This window comes from Lampris incognitus, chromosome 12 (assembly GCF_029633865.1).
Source record: "Lampris incognitus isolate fLamInc1 chromosome 12, fLamInc1.hap2, whole genome shotgun sequence".
In the NCBI taxonomy this organism is placed as follows: domain Eukaryota; kingdom Metazoa; phylum Chordata; class Actinopteri; order Lampriformes; family Lampridae; genus Lampris; species Lampris incognitus.
In genome coordinates this window covers 19,019,226-19,044,354 of record NC_079222.1, presented here as the reverse complement: position 1 = coordinate 19,044,354, position 25,129 = coordinate 19,019,226, and the positions used below count along the sequence as shown (strand labels likewise).

Here is a 25,129-nt window from a genome sequence, read left to right as displayed (position 1 = left end):
TATGTGTAACTGTGTCTACGTGAATGGAGGTGTCTATCTCTCTTTCCACATTCATATATTTATACATAGATATAGATGTATAGATATATATATGACATATATGGAGCTGAACTTGTATTTCATAGCAATTATCTTGTATTTTAATGTTTGGAGATGAAGATGTTGTACAACAAATTTCCTAAAACAGGACAAAAGAGAATCTAAATTATAAAAAGAATAAAAATGATCTGCACAACACAATGGCAAAAATGTGTTATGGAACCTGGAGTTAGGAACTCTTGGAATGTCTGTGTATTAGATTATTCACCAGACATGCAGCAAACTTCCCAAGCCCTAATGGTGAATGGGAACAGCACATTGTCACATCTACTGCTACACAAACAAACACATACACATGCACCACATCAGCCCATAACACAGCAATGTCTTATCTTGATGTTGCCTTCCATTGTCAATACATAGGCCTCATTTACTGGGAGGCTCAATGGGCTTTTTAGAGACTTTTCGATTTTTTTTGTTGGGAATTTCCCCCCTTTTTCTCCCCAATTGTGCTTGGCCAATTACCCCACTCTTCCGAGCCATCCCAAGGGCTGCAGACTACCACACGCCTCCTCTGATACATGTGGAGTCGCCAGCCGCTTCTTTATCACCTGACAGCGAGGAGTTTCGCCAGGGGGACATAGTGCGTGGGAGGATCACGTTATTCCCGCCCAGTTCCCCCTCCACCCTAAACAGGTGCCCCGACTGACCAGAGGACGGTTGGATGGATGGAGGAGACGCTAGTGCAGCGACCAGGACACATACCCACATCCGGCTTCCCACCCGCAGACACGGCCAATTGTGTCTGTAGGGACGCCCAACCAAGCCGGAGGTAACACGAGGCTTCAAACCGGCGATCCCCATGTTGGTAGGCAACGGAACAGACCACTACGCTACCCGGATGCCCTAGACAGACTTTTCAAGGTGGGAACATGACGCCATTAAGCCACCTTGCCATTCTGCGTAAAAGGTATGAAGACGGAATGGGAGGGTCATTGTTGTTCCAGCGTTAAGCCAGCAGCGGAGGTAGTCGCAAAGCCGAATTGACACCTGTGTAAAAGCTACAGCTGGCATGACGGGACAGCCAACACTGTTGTGTTACACGTCGTGATGCCTCTGCTTGTGGAACATCAGCATACTATGTGAAATCACACACTGGGGCGTGATTATGCTGCCTTTGTTTGGTTCAGTGTAAAAAAACAGTCGGTGAAAAGACGAGTCTTCATTATGCCATTATTGCGGGATACTGTTACCCCTCTCTCTGCGCCCCCCCTCGAATGGTTATGTCCTCAGCCTGACAGCTATGTTGAGTTTACTTGGCCCAATCTCATATCAGCTAGTCATGGGTTCTGGCTGGTCAGGCACTTGCCCCAGAACTCAGCCTGTCGGTTGGCCTCACGTCTCCCAACGAGAACGCCGCGTTCCCTCCCCTCTCCTCTCTCCACTACGCTGTGCTACCAGTCCCCACACAGACACAGAAGAATGTGGCTGGGAAGCAAATCGTAACATGATCTTTTATGCACGCTCAAAATACAAACAAATAAACACACACACACACACACACGCACACACGCACACACACACACACACACACACACACACACACGCACACAGCTGTACAATCATTTTTGATAACGCAGTGTCATTTCAAAGTAGCTATAATGTACTCTCAGCAGCGGGGGTCTGATGGCAGCAGCAGTCTTCAGTAACGTTCAATGGTGAATTTAACTTAATGTCACAATCATTCAATTTCATTTTGTTCATTGCAGAAGAAAATAAGCTGATATCTAATGTACAGCGCATCAGGTTTTGAACCATATTTTAAATGTGTTATTCCCGATAAACAAACCTAATAAACATCATAATATCATAATAGTGCCATATCTTTTTTAAAAAGAAATTTGTGGATGTCTCATTTCAGAATTGACGTTTTTCTCTCGTTCTTCTTTTCTCCTCATCTTTTGTTCTCTCTTTTACATATACATACACAAACGTTTGTACCATTTTTTAAGTGCGAGCGCAAATATATGTCCATTATTTGTCTTGATGCATGCTTGATAATCCAGATAAGGAAATCTCAGAAAGGTGAATCAGCTCATCTGGACAAAACGCCTAGCGGGAGAAACGTCTCATCATTCATCTAAGTGACCTCTTCAGTCTCAACTGACTGCAGGTATCCCCACCCTTATAAACAATACAGTTGCATGATGACCAAAACCGGAAATCGGTTTCACAGGCAAATTGACGTGACCATTAATTAGAGTTAAAATGGCCACGTGTACTATTCACAGAGGATTGGGGAACAGTTGCAATCACAGCATTATGAGATGGCGACAGATGTACTGTACGCCCAAACAGTGCACCAGCCAATCGAAGAGAGAAGGACAACAGTTACCTAAGTGTAAACCAGTGGTGATTCTGTATGTGGCGGGAGTGTGGGGAAAGTTTACATGCATATTTTCCAAACACCGTATCTCAGTTGCTTTCAAACCCCAAAACATACTGTGCCAGAAATTGATCCATGCCAAGGATTGGGTCCCCCGGCACAAACAGAGCAATACAGTGTACGCTGTTAAGTGCCGGGAGGATTGCCGTGACTTGTACACCGGGGAAACCAAACAGACGCTGGTCAAGAGGATGGCACAACACAGAACAGCTAACACGTCAGGCCAGGACTCCGCAGTCTACATCCATCTACAGGCCAGTGGCCACTGTTTCAAGGATGAGGATGTGCACATCCTTGATAGGGAGGAACGCTGGTGTGAACAGGGAGTCAAAGAGGCCATCTATGTGACAAAGGAACGACCATACCTGAACCGAGACGGCTAAGAGTACGTCTATCACCATCTTACAGTGCTGTGATTGCAACTATTCCCCAATCCTCTGTGAATAGTGCACAAGGCCATTTTAACTAATTAATAGTCACGGCAATTTGCAAATGAAACCGATCGCTGGTTTTGGTTGTTATGCAATTGTGTTGTTTATAAGGGTGGGGATACCTGTAGTCAGTGGAGACTGACCAAGCCACTTAGATGAGTGATGAAACGTTTTTCCCACTAAACGTTGTGTCCAGATGAACTGATTCAACTTTCTGGTATGTCCATTATTGTCTACAACTGAGGAAGGTATGAGATTGTGTGTGTGTGTTTAAGTGTGCCGGTAGGTCTGTGTTTATACATGTAGATGACCCCATGGAGGCCCAGGTAAAGAGCAGTTTACAAGCTGGTCTCCCTTACACCCCTTAGTCCCTTCCTAAGGAGCCAGGCTGTCTCTCGCCTATCACTACACAACTAAGCAGCTTTCAGATGTCCTAGCTAAACAGCGCATTCCACAGGCACTGCCCATGACAGCTACTCAGCCTCGCACACCCTGGAACAACACACAGACAGACACAAAGAATGAGGGAGACTGTGCTGAGTGAAGGGGGTATTAAACATGGTTTGTCCCTGGGGCATTTGTCACCTTCTGTTAACCCTTTGTATCGGTTGAGGACTCATTTGCATGTCTGCCTCTTTGTGTAAACGCCTCCGGTAGGGGCTTTTTGTAGTCCTGTGTCTAAACTACATTTCCATTTGTTTTCCTTGGCCAAAGGGGGAGATGGCCCTTCTCTTTTAGTGGATTCTAACACTATTTGTGTCTTTCTTATTGAAGCTTCGCTCTTGGTTTTCAGCTCTTTCATATAATGAGCAGATGCAACATAGTCATTCAAGATAAGACTGATGACGTCTAACTAAAATGGAAGGAGTCTCCGCCTGTCTGCGTGTCTGTCCTTTGATTTTCTCGACAACCGTTCATCCGATCGACTTCACACTCAGCGGGTGTATTGCTGAGGACCCAGAGGAAGTGCAGTGTCGAGTGTGAAGTTATTTGGATGAGCGGCTCTTGAGAAAGCTGCGAGCAGCAATACCGGAGGACAGGCAACTGGCCCGTTCCAAACGGGCACGTTTTGAATGGGCACTGCACTAGTTTTTTTATTTAAACTAAAAACACTATTCTTGCCTTTCTGGTAAGTTTATTCTGTCATTCTACCTCCACTCCACTTTCTGTCACAGCACTCTAAAGTAAAGCCAGAGAGCACTGCTTCATCTCAGTGCTGTAAAGAATAATTGCTGACTTATTGACGACGCCAAATGACATTAATCTCACCCATAGATTGTCATGCTAAAGGTTGGATGGAATCGGATAAGATGATAAGATCTCCCATCTTCAGCTGCTTCTCCGGGGTCAGGTCGCGGTGGCAGCAAGCTAAGTAGGGCACTCCAGACATCCCTCTCCCCAGCAACACCCTCCAACTCCTCCTGGGGGATTTCAAAGCATTCCCAGGCCAGAATGGACATGTAGTCCCTCCAGCGAGTTCTGAGTCTATCCTGGACAAGTCTGCGATGCCGGAAGTCGGCACGTCCCGGTCCCTGCCTTTGCCTGCCGCTCAGCCTGCATTACACCCTGCTCCAATACTCATCCCCGTGGGTGGTGGGTCCACGGGGGTGGTAGCTCCATGTTGTTTTTTCAGGGTGGGCCCGACTGGGCCTCATGGGCCAAGGCCCAGCCACTTTTTTTATTCAATTTTTTATTTAATTTAATTTTAATTTTTAATTGCTGACTTATTGAAAACTCCAAATGACATTAACCCCACCCATATATTTTCATACTAAAGGTTGGAGGGAATTGGACCAGATGAAACGATGAGTGGTAAAGAGACATCTGTTAAGCTGAGCAATTGCGCTATCAACACATGGGCTGGTCTTTGGTTAGCCTCTCCCTGAAGATAAATATCCCACACCTTCTCCTAGCTTCTCATCACCCTGTGGAGAGCAAAAGCAATCAGATGATACACCGTGTATGAGACTGACTGCTACATGAACACACCCTCACACAAATGCAGACAGGCAAACACAGCAGCACTCCCAGAGACACACAAATGTTATACCATTAAACCACATGGGCAGAGAAACACATATTTAGTTGGTCACTCACAAACACAAAGATTAACAGTCACACACATACAACACACACCCTCTACTGTACAAATTGTTACTAACACTGGTCTTGTGTAAGGATATGTGCTGAAGGACATTGCTGGATAATGCAAGTGGTTCAATGCTAGCTGCTTAGACTCTACAGTAGAGTTCTACATTACTGCTCCAAGGTGCTGAGAGAGAGAGAGAGAGAGAGAGAGAGAGAGAGAGAGAGAGAGAGAGAGAGAGAGAGAGAGAGAGTGAGAGCATAATAGAAAGAGAGGAAAATATAGAGACAGTGAGACAGCGCATGGGCTCGTGGCCATGCCCCATCCTTCTTCTACATCAGCCAGTGAGACAAATGCCTTACAGCCAGCCGCTAAGCACAGAACATGAAACACATGATGAAACATGCAATTAAGAGCTTCTGTACTGGTGAGGAGAGGAGTGCAGAGACCGCCGGATGCACATTTCCTCATTGATTAATGGACGGAGTACCGGGACAGAGGGAAGAAGAAAGCTAGCTATCCCACCAGGAGTGCTGGGTAACGAGGCACAGTGGCAGATTTATGCCCCCCCAACCCTCACCCCCAACCCCCCAGATCGTGTGCACCCATGACAAAGTGCCCCCAAGCACCCCATCCCATCTCCTTGAAATGTCATTACATGTTCACATGTAGCAGGCCAGCAGAGATGGAATGAAAATGGGCATTAATGCTAATGAGGATTGGGGTTTGGCCTTTTGTCTCATCTCCCGATGGCTCTCTCCATCTTTTTCTCACCCACTTCCATCCTACATCTCCACTCTCCTTAACCATATCCAATTTCTCCATCACTCTCTCTCCAAACCAATAACACCAATTTTCTTTTCCTCACCTCACCACCCCTATCACTCACACCTCATGGTCTGGTATTTAACAATGTATAGTTCCTTCTGCACATTCACCATGACATCCAATATGTCTATAATCACACCAGATCTCATCTTCTGTTTCCAGCATGCCTCGTCTTTATATGCTCCCATATCATCCAGTTCTGACCTACACGCCCGTGTGCATGAGTGTGAGTGTATATAGCTGCTTTTCCACCAAGGTACAGGAGCTTTTTGAGGTACGGTTCTGGTACTTCCTGAAAATGGGAACTTTCATAGGTCTCTACAATAGTTCTTGGTTGCTTTCCCATTCCACCCAAGAACCAGGGAAAACATACAATGAGGAGGAGAAGATGCAACATGTGCAGCTTTTATATGTCATTTCAGCATTTGATGAAACTAGTACAACAACAGCAACATAGCAAACAGTTGACGTTGAAGCAGCTATGGTGTTGACCTTTATTCTTCTTTACTCTGGTATGAATGTGATATTTGAGTTGTTATCGGGAAAGAGAGGTGCAGAGGTTGAAGCGGAGGCTGAATACGCCTGAGAACTAAGATCCTAAAAAAGGAAACAGTTTTTAGATTTAACGGAGGAGACTGACTGTTCCTTGACTTAGGCAGAAATTCAGCACCGCAAACAAAGATGAATGGTAAGTGTTGAAGATAGTAAAACTAGTGTGATCTAAAACATTTAATGGTCCGTGTGTCTATGCTGATGCAGTTATTATGGTCTTTAATATCTTTATAATCCTGTTTCATCTTTTTGAGTTTCTCCATGCAGTTTACAACTTCTGTCTCCACCTTAAAACATTTCTGACTAGGGTGTCCAGGTAGCGTAGCAGCCTATTCTGTTGCCTTCCATCACGGGGATTTCCAGTTCGAATCCCCTTGTTACCTCCGGCTTGGTTGGGTGTCCCTACAGACACAATTGGTCGTGTCTGTGAATGGGAAACCGGATGAGGGTATGTGTCCTGGTCGCTGCACTAGCGCCTCCTCTGTTCGGTCGGGCGCCTGTTCAGGGAGGAGGGGGGACTGGGGGGAATAGCGTGATCCTCCCATGTGCTACGTCCCCCTGGTGAAACTCCTCACTGTGAGGTGAAAAGAAGCGGCAGATTGACTCCACGTGTATCGGAGGAAGCATGTGGTAGTCTGCAACCCTCCCCAGATTGGCAGAGGGGGCGGAGCAGCGACTGGGATGGCTCGGAAGAGTGGCGTAATTGGCCGGATACAACTGGGGGGGAAAATTGGGAAAATTCCAAAAACAAACAAACAAACAAAAAATTTTTCTGACTCTCCTCTCCTAAAAAGATACAAGTAAGTGTTTGAACCATGAGTTGGTCTATCTGTCGCTGTATTTCGGTGTCTGATTTTCCATTTTTGTTTTATAAAATAGCAGCGAGCGAAACCAAGTACTAGCATAATCGAGCAATGTTTAATCAGCTGTTTATTGGTATTTAAAAATGGCCATTAGTGTGCTTTGTGATTCTTGCATAGCTTTCATTTGACCAGTCAGTGTTGTTCAGCAAAACAAACTCCACCCCAACAGTTCCTGTTCCCCTAGAAAGCACCGTCTTGGTTATGGGGACTTTTTTGTGACCTGGAACTATCCACGTGGAACCATTTTAAGAATTTGTTCCTTTGGTGGGAAAAGGCCAAAGTTCCTAAGCACCAAAAACCAAGTTTCTGGGCCCTGAAAAATGTTCCTACGGTGGAAAAGCCCTTTGTGTGTGTGTGTGTGTGTCGGGGGGGTATTTACCTTGAGCCTTTCTTTGGGTAGGGCTTGAGCTCCTTTCATGATCACTTCTTGAACCCTCTCTACTGACAGGTCACTTCCCACCTGCTCTAGACGCTGGCTGAAGAAGCCAATTACCTGAGAGTCATCAAAAAGAAAACAGCCAATGACATTCACATAAAAAAATAACATTTCAGACTGCGCTCAAAATGACAGTTGGAGGTTTAATAGAGATGCTCTATAATAGTATAAAAGATGTCGTAGCTCACAAAAGTGTCAAGTTTAGGGATGAAAACTGCTTAATTTAAGGTTATTTTCATTGTAAGTGATATTTAAAAGTACATTCACAAGTATATCCTATCTAGTTCCTAAATAAACAACAACTCAAGAAATTTGGTTGAAGTTTGACATCGACTCCCAGTTCTGTAGTGTGTATCCTTGACTCCTCCATGCCTGATGTCAGTCACATTAAGATTGCAACAGCCAAACCACATATGATGACACTGGATGCAACCCAGTGTAGATGATATATATATATACATACACACACGCGCACACACACACACACGCACGCACACACACACACACACACACACACACACACACACACACACACACACACAAACATAATGTATGTAGTGGCATTTTTATAAGGTAGCACTTACATGCATTTTTAGTCTAACAGTACTAATATTGGAATGCAAATAATGAGCCCTTCACACTTTAGGAATTAAAACACTGACTACAACAGCTTGAAAATATTAGAAACAGTGGTTCGGCTATATTGTGTATAGGCTGATATGCAATTAATACATAATATAGTATTTCATACAACAAATTCACACCAGTAATCAACTATGTTTTCACTCCACTAACCAGGGACACTGCTGAACCCAAAATCATTAGATGCCAAGTTTTAGCCCAAACAAGAGATCACGAAAGCTGTAAAATTATTTATTTATTTTTGGATTTTTTTCCTCCCTTTTCTCCCCAATTGTACCTGTCCAAGTACCCCACTCTTCCAAGCCGTCCCGGTCACTGCTGCACCCCCTCTGCCAATCTGGGGGGGGCTGCAGACTACCGCATGCCTCCTCCAATACATGTGGCGTCGCCAGCCGCTTCTTTTCACCTGACAGTCAAGAGTTTCACCAGGGGGACGTAGCATGTGGGAGGTTCTCCCTCCCCCCGAACAGGCGCTCCGACTGACCAGAGGAGGCACTAGTGCAACGACCAGGACACATACCCACATCTGGTTTCCCGCCCGAAGACACAGCCAATTGTGTTTGTAGGGACCCCTGACTAAGCCGAAGGTAATACGGGGATTCGAACCAGCGGTCCCCGTGTTGATAGGCAATGGAATAGACCGCTATGCTACCCAGACGCCCTAAGCTTACATTTTTAAACCTACTGATTTGCTATGCTCTTGCCCACAGAAATGTTTGGCATTTAGTAATCAAAATCAGGGTCTTACTGACTCTTTTTAATGCTTTTTGTATTAAGCTTAGCTTCACGCAGAAGTTGTAGTTGCACTGGACAATTCAATGTGTGTGTGTATGTGTGTGTGTGTGTGTGTGTGTGTGTGTGTGTGTACGGTATATTTCTCTACTATTCTCTTCATTAAGTCTGAGAGCTCCCATACGGAGTTAGCTTAAAGGAGCAAAAACTAGCCCTTCATCCTGAATCTCTTACTTACTCCTGATTTGCCAGAGCAGGGGAGGCTTTAAGGAGAATAGCTTTAGGGAGGACGGCTTAACCAGGACATGCTAGCTAACTGTGTTCTTTCCTCAAAACGTATGACCAGTCCAGCCTATGGCCATCCACAGACACACAGCTCACATGAGCACTGGTGTATTTCATTCTCCAGTGTGACGCCAACTTCTGAGCGGAAAAATAAAAAAACATTGCCTATGGATGATACTTCAACGCAAGCTGGACACAAAAAGCATTAAAAAGAATATGTAATACCTTGAGTTTTAATTACTAAATATCATATGTTCCTTCACAAATGAGTGTAACACAGCAGCGGGTTTGCAAAGTAAGACTGGCTTTATTCAAGCTGGCTTGCATCCATTTCTCCCTAGTCTCTACAGTGCGCCATAAGACTAATACTGGCATGAATGACGGCTTTCTCCCTCCCCCTCCCTCCCTGGCTAGCCAGTCTTCCAAAGAAACAGCCATACCCTCTCAATAAATATTTGACACAAGGCCCCTAGATACCCAGGGATTAATTAATTCATCAATACAAACTTAAGCCAACACAGCTCAGCATGTTGTACAGCACAATCACACAGCATGTTAATGATGCTGCATGCGTCTGTGCCAGATCCGGGGTCTCAAACGCCTGACACTTTAAGGGGTTTCTGATCGAGACACGGTAGAACTGACAGAGTGGGATTCTCTCCGTAAATCTTTCATCTGTGCCTCGGCAGTTTTCAAAGCGATGTAGTATTTTTGGAGCAACTACAAGGGATTTGCCAACAGCACAAGGAAAGGGACTCCCGTGTCTTTGTTGCCAAGATTTCATTTTTCTTCCATGATAGCCTGGCTACCAGGGAATAAAATACTGCATACATTTATGTGATTTTGACAACTAATTAAGTTAAAACATGCATTGATCATATGTAAACTGGAAGAATCTTATTTCGATGTTGCCCTTAAGCGGTGAATAAAGCGGTGAATCTCAGGCCTCTTGGAGCTGAAGACAAGCCAACAGTTGTATGGAATTAAACCATCGATTTAATGCTGCTCCTGGTCTCCCTCTTACTGAGTCACCTGACCCACTGATGCAAGGGTCTGTTTTTATACCAACATGAAAAATGTAAATAAACACTGTGACCAATGGCTCCGCCTGCATTTTCAGTATGTTTTTGCCTTCTGCTCTGCCCCACATGTATTCACTTGTATGCCTGTTTGTGCTCACCGTGTCCAGGTTCTGCATGATGTCCTGAAACGAGGGGTGCATCCTGAATTGCTCGAAGAGCTCCCTCTTGTAGAGCAGAGCATACACCAGGTTGGGGTTATGATGAAGCGAGTTGGACAGGCAGGAGTTGATAATTTCTAGCATCATACGGATCACCTCCTCGATGACGTTCAGGTCCTGGGCCTGGGAGAGAAGGGGATACGTTTTTGTTAATTCATTCATTCATTGTCCAAACCACGTATCCTTACTCACGGTCGCGGGGATGCTGGAGCCTATCCAAGCAGTCACTGGGCAGCACCCTGGACAAGCCGCCAGTCCATCACAGGGCCAACACACACACACACACACACACACACACACACACACACACACACACTCACTCACTCACTCACTCACTCACTCACACCTAGGGACAATTTAGTACGGCTGATTCACCTGACCTACATGTCTTTGGACTGTGGGAAGAAGCCGGAGCAGCCGGAGGAAACCCACGAAGACATGGGGAGAACATGTAAACTTCACACAGAGGATGACCTGGGGACGACCCCCAAGGTTGGACTACCCTGGGGCTCGAACACAGGACCTTCTTGCTGTGAGGCGACCGCGGTAACCACTGCGCCACCGTGCCGCCATTTGTTATATTTTTTGTTAATCTGTTTAATTTGATTAAATTAATCAGATTAACTTAATCTGATTAACTTTACTGAAGTTTTGGTTATGTTATTCGTTGCCTTGATGCATGCTCAATAATCCAGGTAAGGAAATCCCAGAAAGTACCCACTATGTTATTTGTTCCACTTTCCTTATATGAAAGAAGATGCAAAAGAGGGGCTGTAGTAAAATGACAGACTGACTCAATAAAAGAAGGCGAACTGAAAGAAAGGAAGCAGAGATGACTAAAGAAACAAAGAAATGCCCAAAAAGGACAACATAATGCACTCATCTAGCAAGGGTTATTCTGCTCCTCTATAACCTATGTGTATACAACTGAAGCCAAGATGACAACTAATGTGTGGGTGAGGGACAGCATTATATCACTGTTATTCACAGGTCATAGTAGAGATACATGTCTTTAGTCACAGTATGAGAGGGGCGAGGTGGGACTAAGACAGAGCAAATCAGATGGGGTCTGGCTTGACATGTTCAGTGACGTCCTTTTAACCAAATGGGATTGTCAAGGTATTTCACAAGATAACAAAGGTCACAGATGGAGATTAAAACAGTGTAAAAATAAACAAGTAAGGATGTGAGGACTGAGTGTGTGAGTATGTTTGTGTGTGTATACATCCAAGTGTCTGCATATATCCATGTACCATTCACCTGTGAATGGAAAATGCGGCAGAAACGCCCAAAGCATCCAGAACAACACAGAGTCCATGAAAGAATAAAACAAAGTCAAGGATTTAACTCAAATATATCTGAGGCAGGGAAGGGAACAAACAGTGAGGCTTGTCAAGCATGGTGGGAGTTAAGATGAAAGCAACCACAAGTTTTGACATTATACAGGTTGAAGTGATAACAGCCCATTAGCAGCCTAAATAGTGAGCAGTCTTCTGTGTGTCCCTGAAACACTGCCGAAATTACGTGGAGAAGTGTATGCCAGTGACGCCAATGGCAGACAATCTATGAATTACTGTCTTAATATAGCATTTGGTGCCATTCACTACAACAGCTTATACGTGGCATTGTTATCCACATTTATTTTACACAGAGGGTCATATTTCGATGTAGCTCACCAAAGGTAGCACAAAACCGGGAAGTAAGGGTGATAGTTTTCACATTCATGGATTATCGGACACTTTTCCACACAATTTCGTTGGCATTTCAGAGACACACAAAAGACTGCTGGGTATTGTGGCTGCTAACTGAGTGTTATCCCTACAAAATATAAATCAAGATACAGTTAAAGGGCGTCTGGGTGGTGTGGTGGTCTACTCCCTCTGGCTTGGTCGAGCGTCCCTACAGACACAATTTGCCGTGTCTGCGGGGGGGAAGCTGGATGTGGGTATGTGTCCTGTCTTATATCTTAATTCCGTTATAATTCTGTTATCCTATTTCAATGTTGTATTCTGTAAACTGTGTAAACATAACATCCATTGCACATCTGCCTGTCTTGGGGGAGAGATCCCGCCTCTGTTGCTCTCCCTGAGGTTTCTCCCTATTTTTCTCCCTGTTAACGGGTTTTTCCTTATCAGATGCGAGGGTCTAAGGACAGGATGTTGTATTGCTGTAAAGCCCACTGAGACAATTTTGTAATTTGCGATAATGGGCTATACAAATAAAGTTGACTTGACTTTTAAAAACAACTACTCCCTATATAGGCATAAGCCTCCTGAACAGAATATTGCGTGAGTGTGTGTGTGTGTGTGTGTGTGTGTGTGTACAAGGATTCCCAATGTTACAGGTGGATAAGAAAGGAATGGTAATGGGGCTGAGAAGTCATGAAACAGTACAATGGCCCTGTTTCCCCAGTATAAAGTATTTAGAGGCATAATGTCACCACATATGTGTCATAACACACAAATGCTTAGATGAGAATTAAAAAGAGTAATAAAATACTCACTATAAAATAAAATGTAGACATCAGTTTTTTTCCCATTGTACCTGCTGATGTAAAACCGCTGCACTGCCTTGAAAAATAACTTCAGGGTTATCCTGGCAGTTGTGAACATACAATGTTGGCTCAGGTCTGATCGCCGCAACCGAAGATTGAATCCGGCCACTGGTTCTTCGCTGCATGTTTTCCTCTACTCTCTCATCGCTGTGTTTTCTTTCTATCTCTACTGTCCTGCCTAACGATTAAAGCCAAAATGGGAAAAACAGACAACCCCCCCCCCACAAACACACAGATGCACACAAACATACACACCTACACACAGAAGAAACTATGAAAAGTGATGCAGTGTTGGTCTGTGTTTATTTGCAACTACTCCCCCCTGGTTAACTTTACCCCAAACACCCTGGATTCTGTTGGATCCCCCACACACAGTTGTTTATCAGCCAGCATGCTGGAAATCACAGCGCATCATAGTGTCTTTTCAGCACGGCTGATGGCTACAATGTAACAAGAGGAAACAGCACAGAGACACAAGGAAACGGATCTTCAAAGAGATAAACCACCAGGCAGCCTGGCTTGTCAACACAAGGCCGAAAAAGATAATGGTTTCTCTGGCTGACTTCCTGTGGTGTGAACTCTATGTGTAGAGGTTTAAAAGATATGATAAATATTACAGTTATTATATATAATTTTTCATAAGCTCCCTTACAGATGGTATTGTTAGTCATCAGGAGCCCACCCCATTCTCAACCAGCTGGCCCGGGGGGGGGGGGTACAGTTGTGAGAAGCACCATGTCTCAGCCATCTATGGTCCAAACAAAATGGCCTTGAAATTTAAACACTGCCTTTCAGTGCAGCTTGTATCACACAAATAATGCCAACTTTACCAGTAGTTTGCGTATTTCAGCAAATTGCTCAAGTAATTGAAATTGGATTTAAAATGGGAACTGTTGGGGTGTCCAGGTGGCAGGGCGGTCTATTCCGTTGCCTACAAACACAGGGATCGCCAGTTTGAATCCCCGTGTTACCTCAGGCTTGGTCGGGCATCCCTACAGACACAATTTGCCGTGTCTGCAGATGGGGAGCCGGATGTGGGTATATGTCCTGGTCGCTGCACTAGCGCCTCCTCTGGACGGTCGGGGCACCTGTTCTGGGCGCGGGGGAAGTGGGGGGAATAGCGTGAGCTTCCCATGTGCTACGTCCCCCTGGTGAAACTCCTCACTGTCAGGTGAAAAGAAGCAGCTGGTGACTCCACATGTATCGGAGGAGGCATGTGGTAGTCTGCAGCCCTCCCTGGATCGGCAGAGGGGGTGGAGCAGCGACCGGGACGGCTCAGGGAGCAGTGTGATTGGCCAGGTACAATTGGGGAGAAAAAGGGAAAAAAAGAAAAAGAAAAAGGGAATTGTCAACACTTTGGGATCTCATTCATGCAATGAATGATATACTTAAATTGAGAACAGCACAGCCAATTGGTTATAATGGCACAGGGACAGAGAACAGACGTCAGTCTTTTTTAACAGCCACGCAGACAAAGAGAAGCAGAGTAAAAAAAAAAACCCAGTAGAAATCAAGGCAATTAAAGTACACACACACACGTACACGCACACGCACAAAGAAAAAACTGCCTAACAATTTTATGATTTTATGTGTTCAAGTACTGACCACTTCAGTAACGCAATCAAGGAGGGAGGTCTTGGTAATTAAATTGTCTAACAAGGGTTTTGTGAGCAGAATGGAGTCAACAATGAGAAGAAAAAAAACATGTGTGGGTTTGAGTGTTACTTAACTGAAGAACAAAAAAAATATTCAAACACGTTAGCATTGAATCTGGACATTTTTAAAAGTCAAAAGGATTTCATTAAATAACAAATGAAAATGAGTTAAATTCTTAACACATATTGAGTAAAACATGGCAGTCATTGTAAAAATATAAAATATTCCTGCCTGTAATCTTTTGTTTTCTTTCATCAACTGGGTTTCACCTTAAAGTGTTACTGGTTAAAGTATTTTGCTCCTCATTTATAAATATTTGTGCATATTTTCTTCAACTTAATGGTAGGCACATTTTTTTGCCAGTACGGATAATACCTTCTACTTGGGTAAATACACACCTTTCAAGTTTCAGTCAGTAAGAAAGAAACTCTTTACATTTAACTGTGATGACAACCGGTGAGTCTTAGCTGATGATCATCTGTTTCCAAAAATAATTTGTTAAAACTAGATTCAAAACACCCTCGACTTATCTGGACATCGAAGTCTCACCGAGGCTCTGACAATTTCAAAACCAGGCAAACTGTCTGTAACATTACTCCATACAGACAGACTCCATACAGACGCAGCAGATTTCCAATCTACCATGTCCTACTTCCAAAGAGAGTCCCTGTTATTATAATCAAATCTACTGGTTGAAATGAAATATTTTTGCCGTCGCCGTGGGTATGTGCACTCACACATACACAGACCTAATTTACCAATTTTTACACAGACATATTGCAAGTAGGAAATTAAATCAAAAAGTCAACATATGGTCGAACATAGATGGTGAGTTTTAAGTACTGGTTTCATATGAGCACACTTAAAAATACTGAGCAAAACAAACAAAGAAAATCTTTCCAAACTGATGCAGAAGTGTACAGGTGGGCATCCGGGTAGCATGGCAGTCTATTCTGTTACCTATTGGTCTTTCAGACTTGGGCCGTTTCCAATGGCAACACGACACCGGGCGCCATCTTCCAAGGATCAGAGGCACTGTTTATGAATTAGCTAGCACTTTAGCCATTGACTTAGCCATATATTAGTATTACATTGGCCTTTACCCTTACCTCACTGAGATGTTTAAAGAAAGATACAAAGGAAAGGTGACATACAGGAACAAATTATGTTCCGATGCTAAACATCGTTATTTGACAAAACTGAATGCCCTAAATAATGTTGATCCATACAAGCTGCCAACGAAAGAATGGAGCCACGACCCAGACAAGCTTCCTTCAATAACTTATATGGACATGGTAAATTACCTCATCTATGGTATTAGTTCTCACACAATGGACCAGTTTAAATCGTTTAAATCCCTCGGAGCACACAGGAAATTTACGAGTGGATGGATTCAAGATCTCCACAGCTTCAAGCCAACAGGCTGTGACAACACTGTGATCTTCGCAAAGGTAAGAGCTAGCTTTATCTAACTGCCGACATTGACTATCATAACAGGCTATTGCCTTAACCTAAACGATTGAATCAATTATCGGTCTTTCATACTTGGGCAACGAGATGCCGGGCGCCATCTTCCAAGGATAAGAAGGCAATGTGACATCACGACCGAAAGACCGATCAACACAAGGATCGCCAGTTTGAATACTCGTGTTACCTCCGGCTTGGTTGGGCGTCCCTACAGACACAATTGACCGTGTCTGCGGGTGAGATGCCGGATGTGGGTATGTGTCCTGGTCACTGCAATAGCGCCTCCTCTGGTCGGGTGGAAGACCTGTTAGGGGGGGGACTGGGGGGAATAGCATGATCCTCCCACGCGCTACGCCCCCCTGGCGAAAGAAGCGGCAGGCGAGTATTGGAGGAGGCATGTGGTAGTCTGCAGCCCTCCCTGAATCAGCAGAGGGGGGTGGAGCAGCGACCGGAACGGAAGAGTGGGGTAATTGGCCGGATACAATTATGGAGAAAAAAAAAAGGGGGGGGGATGAAAGAAAAAAAAAAGTTTACAGGTAGTCTCCAGGTTATGAACGCCCGACTTACGAACGCCCGTACTTACGAACTGACCTCCATAAAGCATATTATATTAAAAAAAATCGAGTTACACAAAATGGCTTGTACTAACAAACAGATGGACTACTTTGCGCGACGCTGAAAACAATGTGCGTTTTAGGCAGGTCGTCGGCCCAAGGGAGAGCGCCAAGCCATCGTCGCCATTTTAAGTTAGATCGCGTAAACATTGTGCACTGTGTTTTGACTTAAAATTCTCGTGTTTACCCTCGTAATCATGGCTTCAAAGTGTAAATCTGCTGCAGGTGATGGTGATGCACTGAAGTAAAGCAAAACGATCACGATTGAAATGAAAGTGGAAATAATAAAGCGTTCAGAGGTGAAACACTCATTGTTTTTTCACTCCACCCAGTGAGGTGGGGAGGTGAGCCCCGAGTGAGCCTCATTTCTGGCGTCAAAACGGCCAGCCTCCACTTGTCACGACCCTCTCCGGGGACAGTGGCAGGTGGAGAGTTTGAAATGTAGGAAATATTTCTTTAAAGTTGTCCCCCCCCCATTTGTATCTGGCCAATTACCCTACTCTTCCGAGCCGTCCCGGTCACTGCTCCACCCCCTCTACGAATCTGGGGAGGGCTGCAGACTACCACATGCCTCCTCCGATACATGTGGAGTCGCCAGCCCCTTCTTTTCACCTGACAGTGAGGAGTTTCGCCAGGGGGACGTAGCTCTTGGGAGGATCACGCTATTCCACCCAGTTCCCCCTCCCCCCTGAAACCAACTAACCAGAGGAGGCTCTAGTACAGCGACCAGGACATATACCCACATCCGGCTTCCCTCCCGCAGACACGGCCATTTATGTCTGTAGAGACGCCCGACCAAGCCAGTGGTGACATAGGGATTCAAACCGCTGTCCCGTGTTGCTAGGCAACGGAATAGACCGCTATGCTATCTGGACACCCCTTTAAAGTTTGTTATACCTATACACACATTCTCTCTCTCAATTATAAATACCGTACTGTAGTTAGATTTATTATTATTACTGCGTTATTATATTTATGATGTTTTATGTAAACTATATACTCATATACCAAGACAAACATTTGACTAATGTGAACTGTACGTAACTGTTCCGGCTTATATACAAATTCGACTTACGAATAGACTCACAAACGGAGCTCGTTCGTAATCCGGGGACTGCCTGTATTGAATTCTGCAAGTTGGGAGCAGCAGCAGTTGTGCGTGCAATAAAGTTGGTGAATGTAGGTGTAAGTTGGACTAGAGCTTCAACAGGCAGACCAGAGAAGGCAAACAGATGGTAGAGGAGCAGACTATAATGAGGATTGATGGTGTGTCTGGGAGCGGAGGTGGCTCTCTGGTCTCGACTTCCACTGCCTAGCTAGACCTGCTTTTCTGTTCTACTGGGGAAGGGCATAATTAGACAGAGAGGAGGGACAGAAAAAAAAAGAAAAGGAGAACGGAGTAGGAGGATGAGGAGGCGGCAGAAAAGAAGTCCAAAAAAATGGAGAAATCGATGAGAAGACAAGGAGCGAAATAAAGGCGTGAGATTAGAGATGCTGAAAAGAGAGCAGAGTCAGAGAGAAGGAAAACAATTTAGGGGAGGAGGTTGGTGAGCTGAAGAAGAGACAAAGGAGGAGGAAAAAGAGGAGAGGAGCACGGAGTAGGCGTGAGGGGAGCAGGCATTGTGTGGTTCTCTAGCTCTGCTCCAGTTTAATGAGATTAGCCCGGCAGAAAAAAATGCCACACCAGGGAATTTAGGTCACATGCAAATAGGCTAGCTAGACATCTGTCTGACCCTGTGTTTGTTTGTCAAGTGGATGAGATTAAGTCAGAGGTCCTCCGTCTACTGTATGATTTAATCCCAGACAGTATTCATACATCTATTTTCTACACTTGCTCCTCAAAAAGCTGTCTTCTAGCCGCTAGCCAGACATCACCTGTGTGTGTGTGTTCTTGTTCAGCTATATTTGTGGGGTCCAATTTGAGGGCATTTTTAAAAATAAGGACAGTTTGGCAGCTCACGTCTTTAAGGGACTATTTTAGGATGACGCCTTGGGTTTAGGGTGAAGTTTAAAATTGGGATGAAGGTTTGGCATGTAGTGCTGACATTTAAGGTTCGGGGCTAGGGAGTGAATGTAGTGTGATTTGTTGCTTCCTTTCTCTTTCTCTCAACCACCTTTCCTCTGGTCCTACACTTGTGTGTTATATGCCTGTGTCTTACTCTGTCATTTAGTCCACACCACTCCTGCCTCTATCTCTGCTCCTCTCTCCACCCAGTCTCAAACACAGCCACGCATATGCTTTCAACCAGAAAGGCACTATTAAATTACAATAATCCTGCCCTGTCTGACTTGTTTCACCATTTGCATTAATACATTAGATTTAAATCAGGTGTTTGTGTGTGTGTGTGTATGTGTGTGTGTGTGTGTGTGTGTGTGTGTGTGTGTGTGTGTGTGTGGGAAAGATAAGGTAGTGGGACTGCCTGTGTGCATTCGGAAACCACCTTTTCTACTTTCTCACATAAAAAACATAAAGGAAACACACATCGACACACCTCACACAATATTAGGAGACAGACACTTACATTCCCCGAACAAAAACCTTAATCATACAGACACTACACATCATATACACAACATACCCCTGTATGTTTGTGTTATGTTTATCTGTTGTCTTGTTTCACCCCGTTTATTGTAAAGCGACTTTGAGTGTTAGAAAAGTGCTACATAAGATTTATTTATTTATTATTATTATTATTATTATTATACTGAGCTACCTTTAAAGTGTATATGTCCAGAAATTTAATCATAAATTCTAATATTATTATATCCATACACAAGTGTACATATATTCCCATGCAAGTTTCTGTGTGTGTGCGTGTGTGTGCATGCATGCATGTGTTTGTGTGTGCGCACGTGTGTGTGCGTGCATGTGTACGTGTGTGTGTGTGTGTATGTGTGTGTGTGTGTGTGTGTGTGTTTGTCTAGGCTTAGGAACAGAGACATGTAAATCCTTGTAAAGCAGGGGCTGGCATCATTAAACCAACAGCTTAGTGACTAGCAGGCTGGCCCTGCTGCTCACTGTAAGCTGTTGCAGGGCAGGCAGACCAGACACATTGAGAAATAGTACTGACAAAGACAAGAGCATGGAGAAAGACAATCAGTGAGAGAGAGAGAGAGAGAGAGAGAGAGAGAGAGAGAGAGAGAGAGAGAGAGAAAGAAAGAGAGAGAGAAACATTTATTTTATCCTACCCATTTGTTTTATGCTTCTGCTTTCATGATCATTTTATTTCATGGCTTGTTTTTTTATCTATTTATTCATCTTGGATTAATGTATTAAGTGCTTAAAAAGTTAGTGGTTCAATGTGTTTGTCTGTGTTTAAGTGAGCACACTAAGACAAATTCCAATCATTTCTGTTGATATGGCAATAAAGTCCTGAATATTGAATCTTGAGAAAGAGAGAGAGAGAGAGAGAGAGAGAGAGAGAGAGAGAGAGAGAGAGAGAGAGAGAGAGAGAGAGAGAGGGAGAGAGAGAGAGATGGCAGTCTATGGCGCTGCCTGTCATAATGTGAGGGACAGTGAGTGACAGTCACCTGACACACGTTGTTGCTGCCATATTCGATGACAGCATGTTCTTTTGTCTTGTACTATGTTTCTTCTCTGTACTATGTTTCTTTGTTGTAGTGTTTGTTTTCAATGTTGAATTGAGAGAGAGAGAGAGAGGGAGGAGAGAGGGGGAGGGAGGAGAGAGAGAGGGAGTGAGAGAGAGAGCAAGAGGGAGAGAGGGAGAGGGAGAGAGAGAGATGTTTTCCAATTAATGTTTAGCGTTTTCAATGTTTAAACTCTTTGGCAATATGTACAGTGTTACATCATGCCAATAAAGCCATTTGAATTTGAATTTGAGAGAGGGAGAGAGAGGGAGAGAGAGAGAGAGAGAGAGAGAGAGAGAGAGAGAGAGAGAGAGAGAGAGAGAGAGAGAGAGAGACAAAGAGACAGGCTGAGATTTTAGCGTTTCAGGATATTAAGTGTCAAACAAGCACTTGTGATTTTTTTTGTGTTAATTTACATTTGATCCCACTTAAGAAATGACGTGAAATAAAAAGAGACAAAGCGGGACAAAAAGTAGCTTTCATAAGAAGGCAAGGGAGAGCAAGAAAGAGACAGAAAAAAAAAGAGAGGGGGAGAAAACAGGCTAAGGACACCACAGTGCTTAAGAGAGAGGAAGTGATGAGGAAGGTAGTGAGACAGAGAGGGTCGGACAGGCTCAAACGCAGCAGTATGCTCTGGTGGTTCATGAGTGTTTTTTTAATATCGTGGTCTGACCCGCATCATAGTACCATGGCCATTTTACAATCACACCACTTTGTTAGGTGTCGTTCTCCCCTCACAGCCTGACACATTCTTGCAGACACACTCGCACACAATGATGGCTGCACATGCACAGACTCAGGCAAAAAGCATTTGAGCCCTTAAAGCCAAGTACATGCAGTCTGTCTACTTCCATCCGTCCGAGTGTCTGAGGGAGGCTGCACTGGGATGACGCATCCACTCCTGAGCCTACATGAACAGGAAGTCTTCAGCATTGTTAAAAAAAAAACAAGCCTTGTTATAAATACTTTAAATAACAGCACTTAATGTTGGAGGGGGAAGGCAGTCACATACAGCAGGGTCTCTGCGGTGGCGGGGTGAATACCAGTGATACCAGTAATGGTGCCAGCGATGGTGATGATGCTCACGATGCTGCTGATTCTTACAGCTTTAACAGCACTGTGTGTGTGTGTGGGGGGACACTAATTGATCCGCTGCGAGCTTTGTTCTGTTTTGCTGTGCCGGGTGGAGAAAGACCAGGACACAGCAGGGTCACCTTAATTACTGTCTGTCTCAGTTCTGAGAACCTTTAGGACCCCAGAGATCCTGCTACCCACGGCGAAGGATTTCTGCTGCCTGATGACAAACGGGGAGAGAAAGTGTGGCGGAGGGAGACAGACAAACAGACAGATGGAGAGAGACGGAGCCAAGCAGGCGGCCATGCCCGTAACCAGCTACCCTGCCACAGGGTAAATAGGGTGGGGGGGGGGGGGGGGATAACACAAAAAGCACTCAGATTATAAAGTCAATAGGAGGGTCAACAAGTTAGTCAGTCTGAGTCATTATCCTCACTCCATGCAGGTCTCTGCCCTGCGCAGGAGTCCACCTTAATGAGTAACATATAGACAAACTGGCACACAGGGAGACTAGCTGATAAGCCAATACTAATAAGCGGCATGAAAGAGATGCATAAAAAGAGGGTGGCATAAATCTAAGGGGGGGGGGGCTTTGATTTGCCCAGCCTCAGCCTCCTTTCAAATCATTCTGTTCAGAAAGTTCACTTTTTTTTGCAAAATAATACTAACTGAAGGTAATTTCTCATCACACCCGGTCATCAAGAGACAGGTTTAGACCTGCAAACACGTAAAGTGTAAAAAAGGTGACAAGTTCACAAACCAAATCCCTGTAGGGGTATCTAGGGTCATTTTTGAAAAAAAAAATTTTTTTTGTTGATATACTTTGTTGATCCACGTGGGGAAGTCACACTGCATTTAACCCATCCTAGCTGTGTTGCTAGGAGCAGTGGGCAGCCGCCATGCAGCACCTGGGGACCAACTCCAGTTCGTCTTGCCATGTCTTGGTCGGGAACACAGACAGGAGTACTAACCCTAACATGCATGTCTTTTTGCTGGTGGGGGAAACCGGAGCACCCGGAGAAAACCCACTGCAGACCCGGTGAGAACACGCAAACTCCACACAGAGGAGGACCTGGGATGACCCCCAAAGTTGGACAACCCCGGGGTTTGAACCCAAGACCTTCTTGCTGTGAGGCGACAGCGCTAACCACTGCGCCACTGTGCCGCCCATTGCTCCTCTGGAGAACATTTTTGTGATTTTAACATGAAAATGAAGCATTCTGGTGCATTCAAGATGTTTCTTCCTCTCCCAAATGACATTACTGTTGCAGGATAATGCAACGATAATGTCTCAGAATGTTCAAGTCATACTTGAGCACTTTCTATTTTGAAAACATATAATCATATAATAATCAGAAAAATCCCTCATTCTTGGTTGCATGACAGCTATTAGAAAAACTAAAAATAGGGCCGAAATTGGACAAGAGTTTGGCATATATTAGGCCAAATATTTTTACAAATCTTTTCCATCACAGCGAAAACAAGATTGAGTTTATCAGTATATTGTATTGCTGATGTATGGTTAACCAACAACTTGAAATTTTGTTGTCTAACTCGCAATGAAAAAAAAGGAAAAGAAAAAACCTCAAAATAAAAACTTGACTACTTCACAAACCTATTGACGTGAAAACGGCTTCACGCTCAACGCCAACATCAAATTTTTTTGATTTGATCAACCTTTCTCTTGATGACTGAGGAAATTCACAAACAAGAACAAGGTGAAAATGATCTGATTGTTACACCAACTTCAGGTACGACCTACGTACATGTGTAACAATTTAATAAAAAAACAGTAGGCCTAATTCTTGGCATTTATTTCAGCACATTCCTTATTGACGAGGTTGAAAAAGAGTGACTTAACAGAAATCCCCGCCATTGCTGTTTGTGGAAAGCTGCTGATTTGCAAAAAAAAAAAAAAATCTTCCAATAAAAAATGTGCAAATTCCTGCAGGGCTTCAGACATTATGAATTTAGCGATACATTAAAGAGCTTTACTTTGGCTCTAAACAACTGAGCATAGCTATGCTAATGTATACATCCAGTCTGGCTATTAAACAGAGATCACAGACTGTGACTCAGCCAGCACACATAAACACATTGACAGGGTGGTCCAACATGCTTCTAGCTCTGTGTGTGTGTGTGTGTGTGTGTGTGTGTGTGTGTGTGTGTGTGTACGTGCGCACGCATGTGTTCATGGTCTCTTCCCAGAAATGTGCAACAGTAAACAGACTAAGAGGCAGAGAACCAACACCACCACTAACACTGCCAAGGAGGATAAACAATGACACACAACACACGCACACCTCTTTCGTCTTTGCATGTTTGTGTGTGTGTGTGTGTGTGTGTGTGTGTGTGTGTGTGTGTGTGTGTGTCTACCTGTGCATCAACGTCGCCCCATATCCAATGTAGCTCTTTAAAAACAAAAAGTATGTGACCTATTGATACCACCGGGCAGACACTGGTGTAAAGACAGAGAGAGGCGCTCATGTAGCCCACCAAGCACTACCTCTGAGTCAGGAGCCCCAGCCTGTCCCCTGGGGGCCTGAGAGGCCCTAACCTTTAGTCCCTCTTCCTGGACACTAACCAGATACAGCAGCACAAATACACTCCAGCCCAGAGAAGGGGGGGAAGGGAAAGCTCTGTGTGTATATGTGTCAAAAAGAGACATAAAAATAGAGGGAGAGAGGGAGGGAGAGAGGGAGAGAGAGAGAGAGAGAGAGAGAGAGAGAGAGAGAGAGAGAGAGAGAGAGAGAGAGAGAGAGAGAGAGAGAGAAGAGAGAGTGTGAAAGAGAGCAAGAGCAAGAGAGACAGCGAGAGAGAAGTATTAACACAAAAGGGAAGGCAACTGTTTTAACCCACAGCTGAGAGCATTTGATGACTCTCCTTTTTAATTTCCCTCTTTCTCCTCCCCTTAAAGGGAGCAATTACATGTCCTGGACAATCCCACATTAAACAAACATTAGCTCTACCTCCAGAGCCAGGCTCAGCCAAATTACATTGTTTCCAGATGCCAGTCACACAAACACACACATATATCCACCATAATTCCCCACCCCGTTCCTCTCCTCCCACCGGTTCATCCCCTTTGTATTATTCTCCCTCTTATCCCCTCCCTGGTCTTCACCAATTCCTCACATTTTGCTTGAAGCTATCTCTCCTGTTTCTCCCTTGACTGTCTGACTCCCAAAGTAACTAAGTGCTTGTGAACAATGTAATGGTAAGCTGTTTTTAACGCTGCTGCAAACAGTGTGTTTCGTTCTTCTGGAGACGCAATATTTTTTCATAACCCATATGTAGGAAAGATGGAAAAGTCCAATTGGCCAGGTACATAAAAATATCTGCTATTATGGCTGACACCAGACAGTCCATGAGTCTTTTATTAAAAAGCATCACTGTGACAACCAATGAAAGAAAATGAGTAGGATGGTTTGCCACTGAGAATATTTTTGAGGCTTGTTTACTGACGTTTTGGAGATATTTTTACTTCAGCTGTTTGCTTTAGGGAGACTTTATTCAACTGGCTCATATATCCAACTGAGATCACTAAGAATTATTTTTACGGTGTTCGCCAGTTTATTGTTTTCATGGGGATCGCC

General features: G+C 44.3%; 1 protein-coding gene across 1 annotated transcript in view; it reads right to left on the bottom strand.

Annotated features, from left to right (window-relative positions):
* dym (dymeclin) overlaps positions 1 to 25,129 on the bottom strand; it is a 99,405-nt gene that overhangs the window by 10,824 nt on the left and 63,452 nt on the right. Inside the window, exons 15-16 of the mRNA XM_056290294.1 lie at positions 10,521 to 10,703; positions 7,625 to 7,738 (exon numbers count right to left, since the gene is read on the bottom strand). Of these exons, the coding sequence (XP_056146269.1) occupies positions 7,625 to 7,738; positions 10,521 to 10,703 (297 nt within the window). The remainder of the gene's footprint in view (positions 1 to 7,624; positions 7,739 to 10,520; positions 10,704 to 25,129) is intronic.